The sequence below is a fragment of the Indicator indicator genome, chromosome 8, assembly GCF_027791375.1.
Source record: "Indicator indicator isolate 239-I01 chromosome 8, UM_Iind_1.1, whole genome shotgun sequence".
Lineage (NCBI taxonomy): Eukaryota > Metazoa > Chordata > Aves > Piciformes > Indicatoridae > Indicator > Indicator indicator.
In genome coordinates, this window is record NC_072017.1 from 2,451,471 (window position 1) to 2,464,633 (window position 13,163).

Genomic DNA, 13,163 nt, shown 5'->3' on the forward strand with positions numbered 1-13,163 from the left:
TCTCTAATAAGAAAAACACCTTTCAGATGTGTCCTGGGTAAATGTTTTCACTTGTCTCATCTCTCTCTGCTGCCAAATGGGACCCAAAATATATTGGCTTTCCATGCCTCGAGGACATCTATTGGAGAGCTAAGCAGTGTGCATCTGTAAAAGTGGACTTGGCACTGCAGTGCAACCCCCGAGTGTGGAGTCAATTGTCAGCACCTCATTACTAACTGTTCCTGCACTGGAGTACTTCTTATTAAAGTAGCCCTTAAAACACAGAAGAGAATGCTCTGAACTAACCTATTTTATCTTACATGTAGTATTCCCAAGCAGTACATCTGCTGTAAGGATCAGACTTTATTTTTAGCATCATTCATTTGCTTTGTCAAAAAAAAAACCAAGCTAAATTAAAATCCCTGACAAGCAACTCTTTAATATACAACATTTATTTAATTTTCCTTTTTTTTTTTTTTTCAGAGCTTCTTGGCAAGACTTTGGATGTACCTTGTAGTGTGCAAAATCCTACTCAGAAGCTTTCAATTAATGTGATTCATGCAGTTGACTCAGTCTGGCATGCTGTGGAAGCTGTTCTGCAGCTTGGAGGAATGAAACATTTTACAGAAACATTTAGTCAGACTAAAAAAAAGCAGCCAGCTGAAACTCTGGTTATGAATATTAGAAGGTTTTAAGAAACCACTTGGTCTTTTCCTTTGCCTCTGCAGAGTTTTGACCACCGGTAGAGGAGGAAGAAAGAATTTTGGGGTAGGTGGAATAATGATTTGCTTTATTAGCAAAGGTTTGTCAGCAAGAGGGCTGTGGCATGGCTGGGAAGCCTTTCAGCATGGAGCCTTCCCTTTATTCATAGATTCATGGAGTGGTTTGGGTTGGAAGGGACCTTAAAGATCATCTAGATTTCTACTCATTTTGTTCTGATGAAATAGCATTTTCTAGAAAGCCACAGTTAGTAAATTTGAAAATTAATCTAGAAACCAAATTCCTACTCATTTTGTAAATCCTCCAAGTTAACTCCTGGCTCACTGTAGAGTTTATCTTCTTGTCTCCTCTATTATGGAAAAAAAAGAAAAGGAAGTGTAGTTTAAGGAAACTGCCTTAAAGTTTCACTGCATGCAGTCCAGCTGAATACTCCATATTATATTCATAGATTCTGTACTGGTTTGAGGCCAGCCAGAACATCTCTTGCCCCGAAAGGGACAAAAGAATGACACACGCAAACGGATTGGAGAGTGATGGAAAAAGTTAAAATGGAAAAACGAATTGGTGAAGCTACAGAAAACTACAAACTACAAAGCATAGTGGAAAAGAACATCCTAAAGCATACAGAATCCCCTCACAGGATTCCCAAAAGCTTCCCAGTCCTCCCTTCCTCCCACCTGAGGGTCTACCCAATCCCTCAGGGCTCTTCCTTCCCCCCCCTCCCACTGCTAGGCAAGTCTCAGGCTGGCCAGGTCTGAGACTGCCCCCCCCCTCCATTCTCCTCCTGGCATTAGGCCTAGTCAGGCCTAAGAGGCCTTGAGGATACTCCCCCGGCATTACCCGATAAGAGAGGACATCTCCCATGGGAGCAGAGAGGGAAGAAAGAGGAAGGGAATGACTCTGCAGATGGCCTTATAGGGTGCAGGATTTATGGGTAGAAATACGCCATTTCCTGTGTCCACCCCTGTGGGTGGGCACCCAGGACACCAGAGGTGTATCTCATGTAGCAGTGGCAGGGGGCACCCAGCCCAAACTGCCACAGATTCATAGAATGGTTGGAAGGGACCTTAAAGATCATCCAATTCCAGCCCTCCTGCCATGGGCAGGGACACCTTCCACTAGCTCAGGTTGTTCAAGACCTCATCCAGCCTGGGCTGGAACACCTCCAGGGAAGCGGCAGCCACAACCTCCCTGGGCAACCTGTTCCAGTGTCTCCCCAACCTCACTTGCAAGGATTTCTTCCTTATCTCCAGTCTCAATCTCTCCTCTTCCAGCTTCAGTCCATTCCTAGTCCCTTTTTAGCTTTCTTGTAGGCCCCTTCAGGTACTGGTAGGCAGCTCTAAAGTCTCCCTGGAGCCTTCTCTTCTCCAGGCTGAACAGCCCCAATTCTCCCAGCCTGTCCCCATAGGGGAGGTTCTCCAGCCCTCTAATTATCTTTGTGGCCCTGCTCTGGACCCAGTCCAGCAGCTCCATGTCCCTCTTACGCTGGGGGCCCCAGAACTGATGCAGTGCTGCAGGTGGGGGTCTCACAAAATACTACATCCAAGCTGCTAATTAGAAAACAGGCTGGATTGAGGCACAATAAGCAATTGTACTATCAACAAAAAGAATTTCACTTTTCAGTGATTTTTTCTTTTTTTTTTGTTTTTCCTTTTCTTTTGTCTTTTTTTTTTTGTCTTTTTTCCCCTTCTTTCTTTTTTTCTTTTTTCTTTTGGTTGTCTTGAAGGAAGCAAGCTGGTTTCAGTGTTCATCTGGGTGGTCAGCTGTGTTGTTTCTCTGGCAATCCTCCCAATTGCTGTGGTTGGTTGTTTGGATCAGCCTGCCTTTAATTGTTGCTCTGGGGTCTAAAGATCAGGTGCCACTTCTGCTTTTGAGTGCTGGTGGACAGCTGGAATAAACCTTTGGGTTATTTTTTTACATGCTGAATGTTCTGTGGCCTGTGATAAAGGCTCCTTCTGCAGAGATGGCTGGTGTGGGGCTATCATGGAAGGGAGGGGACCCTGCCCAGGTGATTAATGGATGAAAAGGGTAACAGCATGCATTATGTGTTGTTAAATGACATCATTTTAAAAAAGGAACAGATGGGAATTAGAGGAAGGATAGAATTAAAAAGTTTTGAGGCGTGCTGACCACATCTTAGAGCCCAGTTGATAGTTAATCTGCTGTTCTCTTTCCATTGGACATGTTCACAATCATGCCTGTGTACAGGATGGAGCTTAGAGGGATTCAATACTTCAAGGGTTAGTAAAACCTAACCATTAGTCAGCTTCTGCAAAACCAGTCCTACCTTCCTGAGATGCATCTTGCCTGCTTTCTTTTCTCTTCCAGTCATCTGCCAGCTCCATCTGCTTAGGATGTCAGTAGAAAAGGTTAAAATGATGAGACCTCGTGTTTGGAAAGCACACTTGCAGTAGATCAAACAGAAGAATCCTTAGAAAAGATTAATAGAATCCCTCTTTTAGTGGTACACTAGGCTTTCAGTAAAGTTCTTGAGATAATCCAAGCTTTGAAGGAGATGCACTGAAATTCATGTCTTTTAAGACAACCAGAGGCAGTTGGTTCCAGGATAATAATCATACAGGATTATAGGGGTTCTTGAAGGTAATAAGTAACTGTCATAAAGGACTCCAGGCAGAGCTGCTGATCTGTCTCTTGTTGGTGCAGCTGCCAGCCATGGCTTCTGTTTCAGGGCTGTTTGCATGACTAATGCTTCCCTTTCAGTCATGCTTCAGCTTGGTGAGCAGCAACAGGTCAGCGTGGGTTCCTTTTCCTGCACCCCTTACCTTCTCTAGCATCCCTTGGCTTCCTTCAGGCCTGTCTCAGGATAACATCTTCCAACATTAGCATTAGGACAAACACCATGGTGCAGTTGGCACGGTAGTCAGATGGTGTGGAACCTCACTGGCAGTCTGGGCTGTAGAATGTGATGAGAGATGCCACCTGAAATTGCAGAGCTAAGCCTGCCTGCTGGGATGACTCCCAATATGTCTGCATTCCAGTACTTGCAGGGGGCCTACATCTACCCTCCCCAATCTCTAAGCCATTCTCTCTCATTCTATCACTACAAACCCTTACAAAAAGTCCCTTCCTGGCTTTCTTGTAGAATCCCCTACAGATACTGGAAGGTTACTCTAAGGTCTCCCTGGAGCCTTCTCTTCTCCAGGCTGTACAGCCCCAACTCTTTCAGCCTGTCCCTGTAGGGGAGGTTCTCCAGCCCTCTGATCATCTTTGTAACCCTCTGGACCTGCTCCACCAGCTCCATGCCCCTCTTATGCTGCTGGACTGAGTTGGAGGTCTCTTCCAACCAGATATATTCTGTGATGCTGTGTAAATGGAACAGAACAAGAGGATTTAAAACTCAGATCTTCTTTTCAGGTACTCAGTGTGCACATCCATTTGTGCTGACTTTGCTCACAGTAAAATGTGGTCCACAGATTCCTTTTCTGCTGTCTTGACTTATTTTTCTGTTTTGGTTTCATGTACACTGGTGTCCTTGGTTTACACTACCACTCTTTGGTACTGGAAGCAGCAGTGAGTGGAGCTGCATTACTTCTCAGTAACATCACTCTGTGCACAGCTGCACTGCCTCATCTCTGTGGTTATTAGCAAGTAAAGTTGTTCTGTGTCCTGGATGCTGAAATGTATACATTGAATGTTGTTTTTTTTTTGGCTTGCTGAAGCCAAAAATCTTCTTGTCTGTATATCACAGCATAGATATAGATATAAATACATCTATATTTAGATCAACATGAAACAGGAGTGTGGGTAAGATGCTTGTGCTTGCAAGTTTACATGATGCTGGGGTTGAGGAAATGTTTGATGAAAACATAACACCGTGGGTTTGGCAAGGGAGGAACCTGCTTCACATGCTGGTTGACCACAGTCATCAGACTTGTGTACATATCCTAGTTTATAAATATGGCCATCTGTAAAGTAGATGTATGAATGAGCCAGGAAAGTGCAGTTTCTCTCTTTTTTTTTTTTTTTTTTCACTAAAGAGCCAAGGAGGCAAAATGCAGACTGCACTTTTATTGGGAGGAATTTCTCCTCTCAGTTCCTGACATGAACTGAATCCTTGACAACCCTTTAAGAATTAATTGTCACAATTTATTGTAATTCAGTTCACCCTTGGGACCAAAAATATTTCAAATTTAAAGAGTTTGATTTACTGTCTATTTATCTGTGAATGAGGGGAAAGGAATTCAGCCCCAAGCAAAGAGCTGTAGGTAAACAGAGTAGCTGTGAAGCAGTTGGGGGTTGCTATGTTGGTTGTCTTTCTAAGAACCTCCTAAATTATTGATTCTCCTTTTAGTCCTGTATTGCATGACATTCAGCTGAGCTGTATCATGGAATCATCACAGAATCCTAGAATGGCTTAGGCTGGAAGGGACCTCAAAGCTCATTTCCTGCAACCTCCCCAGCATGGCCAGGGACACCTCTCAACTAGACTCAGCTGCTCAAGACCTCATCCAGCCTGGCTTTCAGCACCCCCAGGCAGGAGGCAGCCACAGCCTCCCTGAGCAGCCTGTGCCAGAGTCTCACCACCCTCACACTGAAGAACTTCTTCCTCAGCTCCACTCTAACCCTGCTCTGCTTCAGCTTCAAACCATTCCCCTTTGTCCTATTGCTAGACACCCTGATGAAAAGTCCCTCTGCAGCCTTCCTGTAGGATCCCTTCAGGTATTGGAAGGCAGCTCTAAGGAGCCCCTGGAGTCTTCTGCAGGCTGAACAACCCCAACTCAGCTGTTACCTCTAGGAATATTTTAACAGTACAGAAGCATTTATATCTCAGGAAATACTCCAGGTCTGGCTGTAGTAAATAGCAAAGGTTATCTCACAGGGAAGGCCTTTAGTTTTCTTTTGGGGGGAGTTCAATAGTTTGCAGACTAATCACACATAATTCTCTTATGTGGCCCTTCCTGTTGTAGGAGTTGACTTATTCTTTGCTCAGATACCTCATGAAGTGCTGAAATATCTGCTGAACTTTGTGGTGCACTTTAATTGACAGTTTCATTTTTTTCATAGCTTCTCCCATCAGTTTGTGCAGTGTGATTGTTGCTTTAGAATTGCTCTTTTCAGTGTAGAAAAATGCAAATCTCAAAGCCTTAATGCAGCAGAAACAATCTGTGCTGTTGGTGTTTTAGCAGCACTCCCCATGACCTTTAGTTGAATCCATTGTTTTATCAATCAAATTATGGTAGTATGAGTTAATTAATTAACTTGATCTTGATGTGACACAGCCTTCCTGGAGTCCAGGCAGAAAGGAGGGAGAGGAAAGAAGGCTCTGTATAAACAGCACATGCAAAGGCTGAAGCTATCAGCCTGCCATTAGCCCCTTTATCTAAGAGGCTTTTGGCATATAAATCAAACAATAACCTCTCTGTTTTGAATCGGTGCCAAAGTACACAGCCACAGTTGAGTCTAGAGCAGATTACATCCACCAAATGGCTTCAGGGCTTGGAGTGAAACTGGCAAACAACAGTTAAATGATTCTGGAACGCTTTTATGTTCTCTAACATGGGCTCTCAGGCTCTTAGTTGTTTTTTTTCAGTACCATTTGCATGTTCTTATGAGAAAAACTAATACATGGAGGGTATTTTAACATACATCTAAGTGAGGCTGTAAGAATGATGTTCTAAGCTGCCTAATTGCAAAGAGCTTTTTTAACCAGTTGCCACGTTGCAATATCTTTACTAGTCTAGGGTGAGGATGGTGATATCTAATGCTCCTGTGGTGGTTTTCTGCAATCACAGTGCAAAGATGAGATTAACTTTTTGTTTACCTGGGTCTTAGGGGTTAGGATGGATTGAAAAATAGTTCATGCTCCTACTTTCTATTAGGCTGAGCACATTTGCCAGTTTCACAAGTCCCTGTTGGCTCTTTCCCATTCCACGAGTCCCTGTTGGCACTTCCCAGTTCCTCAACTCCCTGTTGGCTTTTCCCAGCTCCACGAGTCCCTGTTGGTTCTCTCCAGTGGGGGCAGCTGTGTGTGGAGTGGGTGCAGTCAGGGACCTGGCTGTTGTCCCCTTCATTTGTGTCCAGAAGTGTGCAGTCTGTCTGGAGAGGCTTTGGTTCAGCCTTGGCTCCATCTGAAAGATCAGGGGAATTGGGGGAGGGGGGATGTTTCTTGATCTGTTGCTCTTTGCTCCAGGCTCACAGCCAGGTTGTTGCAAATAACATACTGCCAGTAAGGGATTTGTCCCTCATAGTAATGATCTTCTACCCACCCTGCTGCTGGGTTTCTGTGGTTCTGGGCACTTAGTGTGGATATTGCATCTTTAAGCAAATGTGAATTAGTGCAAAGCTCACGTTGGCAGCAAACTGGGCATCCTGGGGTGGATTAGAAAGGCTGTGGTTAGTAGGTCAAGAGAGGTTCTCCTGCCCTTCTACCCTACCCTGGTAAGGCTGCATCTGGAATATTATGTCCAGTTTTGGGTTCCTCGGGTCAAGAAGGGCCTCAGGGAACTGCTTGCAAGAGTCCAGCACAGAGCCACAAAGCTGCTGAAGGCAGTGGAACATCTCCCTGGGAGGCCAGGCTGAGGGAGCTGGGGCTCTAGATTAGAGCAGAGGAGCTTGAGAGGTGCTCTCATTGCTGTTGATGAAGATGTGCAGGGCAGTGTGGGGAGGACAGAGCCAGGCTCTGCTTAGGGATGTCCAATGATAGGACAAGGGGCAATGGGATCAAGCTGAAGCAGAGGAGGTTCCACCTCAACATGAGGAGAAACTTCTTTACTGTGAGAGTGGCAGAGCCCTGGAGCAGGCTGCCCAGAGAAGTTGTGGAGTCTCCTTCTCTGGAGCCTTTCCAACCCCAGCAGGATGCATTCCTGAGCAGCCTGCCCTGGGTGCTCCTGGCATGCAAATACCAGAAGTATAAGGAAGCTGCATCTTTTAGGTGTCTGGATTTCATCCTCTCCCTTTATAGCCTTTTTTTGGTCATTATTTTAAAGTCCGCACCACATGCAGTTGAATTTAATTAATGTTGGAACAAAGAATGACTCATTTTGAAAAAATCTAACACTCGGGTATGAGGGGAAGAGAGAAATTTGGAATTCTCAGGTGTCACAAACCTTGCTTTATGTATACTGAATGCTCTAGCTGTGTCTACCAGGGCTTGTCAAAGACTGCAGCCTTATCTCTGGCCATAAAGTAATGCTTTTGTTTCATAAAGCAATAATTAGTCTAGCAGATAACTCCTGGGATTGTTTTCATTCTGTTTTGTGAGCTGGCTGGTTGATTAGGTACTGGGACCAATGATAAAAGGAAGGGACAGGCTATCAAAACCTGTGAGCAAAAATCAAAGCTCCTTGGTGTGACTGGCTAATGGCACAACCCCCTGCATTTGTGTGCTCTCATTGTCAGGCTTGCTGTGCTCTGCAAAAGGTGTTGGAAGAGAGGAGATGCACAGAGGGGTGCACTGCAATAATTTACCTCTTGTTGTGACATCTATATCGAAGGATGGTTTAGAGTTCCTGGACCGCATTATAGTGTCACTGGGGGGGCATACAGGAAAGCTGGGGAGGGACTTTTTAGGGTGTCAGGGAGTGATAGGACTGGGAGGAATGGAGCAAAACTAGAAATGGGTAGATTCAGATTGGATGTTAGGAAGGAATTGTTGCCCATGAGACACTGGCACAGGTTGCCCAGGGAGGTGGTGGAAGCCTCATCCCTGGAGGTTTTTGCAGCCAGGCTGGATGTGGCTCTGAGCAACCTGCTGTAGTGTGAGGTGTCCCTGCCCATGGCAGGGGGCTTGGAACTGGCTGATCCTTGAGGTCCCTTCCAACCCTGACAATTCTGTGATACTGAAGAATGGTTTAGAGTTCCTGGCCTGCACTGTAGTGTAACTGTAGAGTGTAACTGTGGGGGACTACCAGAAAGCTGGTGAAGGACTTTTTAGGGTGTCAGGTAGAGATAGGACTGGGGGTAAATGGATCCAAGCTAGAGGAGGGGAGATTTAGATTATATGTTAGGAAGCAGTTCTTCATCATGAGGGTGGTGAGACACTGGAAGAGGTTGCCCAGGGAGGTGGTGGAAGCCTCATGATTTAGGCAAAATCTTTTTAAAGGCTCTGTAATGTGTAAAATATTAAAAAAAATATACTTAGATGAAAAAAAATAAAAAGCTATTTTCAGAGTGTAGTGGTTCACTAGATAATGTGTAAAATCAATAAACAGACCTTGGGAAGTGAAGGGAATGCAAGAGGAAGGAGAGATTGGAACTGGGGGACTGGATCCCCTGCTCAGCACTGCTTATGGCACCAGTGTCATCGGGTTAGGGCGTTTGGACTCAAGCAGAGGAACTGCAGATGGGAAAAAGAGGAGGGGAAGGGGCTGTGACAAGAGCTGAAAGGCAATCACAGACAAATGTCTCACCACAAGGGAAGATAAGATAATATTGTTTCCGAGTGTTAGAAAGCTCTAGAGGGAAAAAGCTGCAGTGGCTTCTCAGATCAGGCAAGAGGCAGCGGCAGAGCCCTGGGCTGTGTCCTGCTGACTCACTCCCAGCACCTTTCCTCTCTTGTCACTGATGAAGTTAAAGCATGGGCAGTTGTTCAAAGCACAAGCCTTTCTCTGAAAGGGTATTGGAGTAGGGGGTGAGAGGGAAATGTTTGTTTTGGGGCTTTTTTAAAATGGCATAATTCTGTTGCTTCTTTTCCTTGTTTCAGTACCGAAAAAATGGGCTGACCACAGCACTGTTGCTTTCTGTGGCTTGACCTAGACAGCTGGCTGTGCACGTGAGCTACACATGCATATTGATCTCATGCTCTTTAGAGGTTGTTCTCTAGATGGCACCTAAACCACTAGGTATTCTGCACAGGAGAATGGAATGTCTCCAGATGAAAAATGTTTCCAGATGAAAAATGTCACCAGAAACTTGGTGGATGACAGAGATCCCAGCATACAGGAGTGTGGTTGACCCCCATCTGCTCTTAGGCTACACCACAGCTGGTTTACTCTCTGCTATTTTTGGTGTGCTGAAGCAGCCCTCAGAGATCATGCAAACTTAGGTCCCTGGGATTAAAGCAAACCTACTGTGGCTAAAGGAGGAAGAAAGAGTTTACAAAGCAAAAAAGCAAACCAACCTCCTCTACCCTCCCCTGCCATTTGTTTCATTTATATGAGTCATTCTCCTTTTATTATTTTATTTTTTTAAATTCAAAATAATCAATCTGTTGTTTTGGAAGGGTTTTTATGTTTAAACTAGGAGCAAGTAGGAGTAGCAGCTGAAGTAGGGACTTGTAGTAATGGTGATACAACTATAGTATAGGTTGCTTTCAAAGACTTTGCAGTCTAAACTGACAGCTTTGGGAAGGGAGAGCAGCAAGCAAAGGCAAGAAGCAGAAAAATAATGACTTTTACTGAGGTCTGTAGGTGCTTTGGGGATCAATTTCCCACCCTTTACTATTTGCTAAACATCTTTATGAAGTATAAGAGTGAGAAAGTTGAGACTATCCAAACCTGTGTATAGTCTGTGAGACTTTTATTGTAGCTTCCTTATGTTTGTTTTTTCCTCTGTTTTAAAGTCTTAGCTCCTGGGGTCTGTCTTTCTGTGAGTCTGCTCATGTTTATGGGGATGAAGAGAACTGGGAAAATGAGAACAGGTTGAAACAGTGGAAAAGAGAAGCTTGACTTTTCTTCCAGACAGAAAAAAAAAAAAAAGAAGAAACAAACCTCTTTTTGAAACTAGCTTCCTGCTGGTTTGGTCCTGTTTCCTGATCTCTACAGCTTCACATTTGGATCTGCATGTTCAGGAAGGGATTAGGTAACAAGCAAAGTGGTGGCTGCTTGCAACCCAGACCTCAGGCACAATTGTAAATGACAGCTGGGCCCTGTGAACGGGATGTGAGCAGGATCCATAGGCTGAGTTTAGAAGTGATGCTGGGAGGTTAAAACTGCTGCCCATGAACACTACTCAGCACCAGTGCTGACATCACACTTGACAAATGAGTAGAGGGCCCTGCTCCAGATGTCCTGGCTGCTTTGGGATGTGCTGCCTCCTGCCTCCACCACTGGAGGAAAGCTGAGTTGCACTATGTGAAAGAGAAATGGAAAGATGGTGTCAGGCATCTGATTTTTCCTTTCTTCAAGCATGGCAATAGGATGAAATTTGCTCTTCCTATTTGTTTGTGGTTTGTTCAGAAGAGTCAACTCAGCTTTCTTCCCATGGTCCTTCCACCCACTCAGGCTTCGACAGAGGATGTGGGTTCCTGGTTTGACAGGAGTGGGACGTGGCCATCCCCTTACCTGGTGTGGGAGATAGCAGAGATTTGCTGAGCACAGCCCTGCCCTTGCAGCAGAGTTTAAGCACAGCTTCTCTGTCACAGGCTTCAAGTGAATGAATTGTTGGGGGCTTTTTATTTGCCACCAAACAAAGCTTGGTTTGGCATGTTTATAAGCATGTTGTAAATGACAGCAAAACCTATTTAGGAGTTAAATGTCTCCTGAGGGGAAAAAAAGCTGAGGGAATTTTTTTCTTTAAGAAAGAAAACAAATAAAAAAGAAATCCAAGGCAGTTACTCCCAATGTGTGTCTCTAGCCCCAGGCAAGGATTTTTTCCTCCTTTCTTCCCACTCCTAGCTTAAAAAAAACCCTACCCAATTCATTCACAACAGCAACAAATGCAGTGGCCTAGAGGAGAGAAGAATGTAAGGGAACTGAGTGCAGATGAGCCACACAAATTCCTAATTTAAGCTTAGCAACAGGAACCCTAAACAGGAAACCTGTGAGTACAGGAACCATAAGGACACTTACGACATTAGGCTATGGATTCTTCTTGCCATGATGAAACTCCTAGGGGATGGGAGTTCATCAAATCACACCAACAGCCTGCAGTGCTGGAAGTATTGGCTTTGGGATTTAAACTCTCATGGAGAAGTTAGTGCCCAGCCTTTTTGTAGCTTCTTTTTTTGGTAACTGAAGAAGTTTGGACTGTTTCTGGTATTCCCCTGGTTGAACAGCAGGGGTTCCTTTGAGGCTGCCATGTTCATTTATTATATGTGGGTTCTTACAATTTAGAACTGCTGGCCAAAAAAAAGTAAAATACCGATTTTTTTGTTATTGTTGTTGTTGTTTGTTTGTTTGCTTTGTTTTTAAACTGTCACAAATGTTCCACTAAGACAAATCAAGCTTTGACATCCCCTGATTTTTCACTTGTATGCTGCCCACCTCAGAGAAGTTACTAAGTAGAAGCACTCCTCTTAAAATACAAATGTTGTCTTGAGCTTGCTCCATTCTTCAAGCAATGTTTAGTGTAACCCTGTCGTTTTCTTACAGTGATCCAGCTGCCAGAGCTCTCTGGGAGTCCTTCATGAACCTCAAACAGAAGGAAGCTGTGATGGAGGCTAGGAGACACCTTGTGGAGGCTGCGAGCAGAGAAAATTTGCCTATTAAAATGAGCATGGGTGAGTGGTGTCAAATATCCTTTCCTACACACTGGTAGTGTGAAAGAGGATGTCAGCTCCTCTGCTTCCTTTTGGGGACCCCCAACCCCTATCCTTAGTTTGTTCTCATTCTGGTCATAGATTTCAGGTGAGCATCATGGCTAACATGAGATATTTCTGGGAAGTGAAAGGGAAGTGTTTTATTTGAAATACGGCAACCTTCACAAGATTGAGAGCAGAAATCAGCTTCTTTGCTTCCTCTTGAGGACCTCCAACCCCTATCCTTGGTTTGTCCTCATTCTGGTCAACAGATTCCAGGTGAGCATCGTGGTTATCATAGGATATTGCTGGTATGTAAGTGAAAGGGAATTGTTTTATTTGAAATACAGCAACCTTCACAAGATTGAGAGCAGAAATCACAGCCCCTTTTCATCCTCTTGGGGACCCTCTACCTTAACCTTGCTTTATCCTCATCCTTGTCAACAGATTCAGGTGAGCACCATGGCTAGCATATTTCTGGTATATAAGTGAAAGGGAAGTGTTTTATTCGAAATGCAGAAACCTTCAGATGATTGAGAGCAGTAATCAGCTCCTTTGCTTCCTCTTGAGTACCCCCAACCCCTGTCTTTGCTTTCTCCTCATCCTTGTCAACAGATTTCAGGTGAGCACTGTGGCTACCACAGGGTATTTCTGGTCTATAAGTGGAAGCCATAGGTAAAATGTGAAGCAAGGAAAGGAGGGCACTGCAGTCACCAAAATCCTAAGTTCTTATTTGAGCATGAATGCAGAAAACCTGAAGCTCACACCTCGATGTCAAATTGTCTAATGACACATAGATTAATGCCTTTTTAGAGCAGATCTACACCATGACAACATTCATTGCTACAGAACACCTGAGTTCTTTGTAGGGAAGCTCAAAATTGTGGTGCTTAGCAATTGCTGCATTTGTTGAGAAGGAAGAATTCAAGAGGCCTGTTCTGATCCTCGTTGCTGGGTTTAGTTTGGGAAGGTCATGGTGGATTGCACACAGGTTTTCCTAACACTTGGGGTATTTTCTAACTTATTAATGGCCCTAATATTAAATGTC

At 44.4% G+C, this 13,163-nt stretch overlaps 1 protein-coding gene across 1 annotated transcript in view; it reads left to right on the plus strand.

Moving 5' to 3' along the window:
* Positions 1 to 13,163, plus strand: part of SCFD2 (sec1 family domain containing 2) — a 196,212-nt gene that overhangs the window by 19,284 nt on the left and 163,765 nt on the right. Inside the window, exon 3 of the mRNA XM_054383201.1 lies at positions 11,970 to 12,097. Coding sequence (XP_054239176.1) covers positions 11,970 to 12,097 — 128 coding nt within the window. The remainder of the gene's footprint in view (positions 1 to 11,969; positions 12,098 to 13,163) is intronic.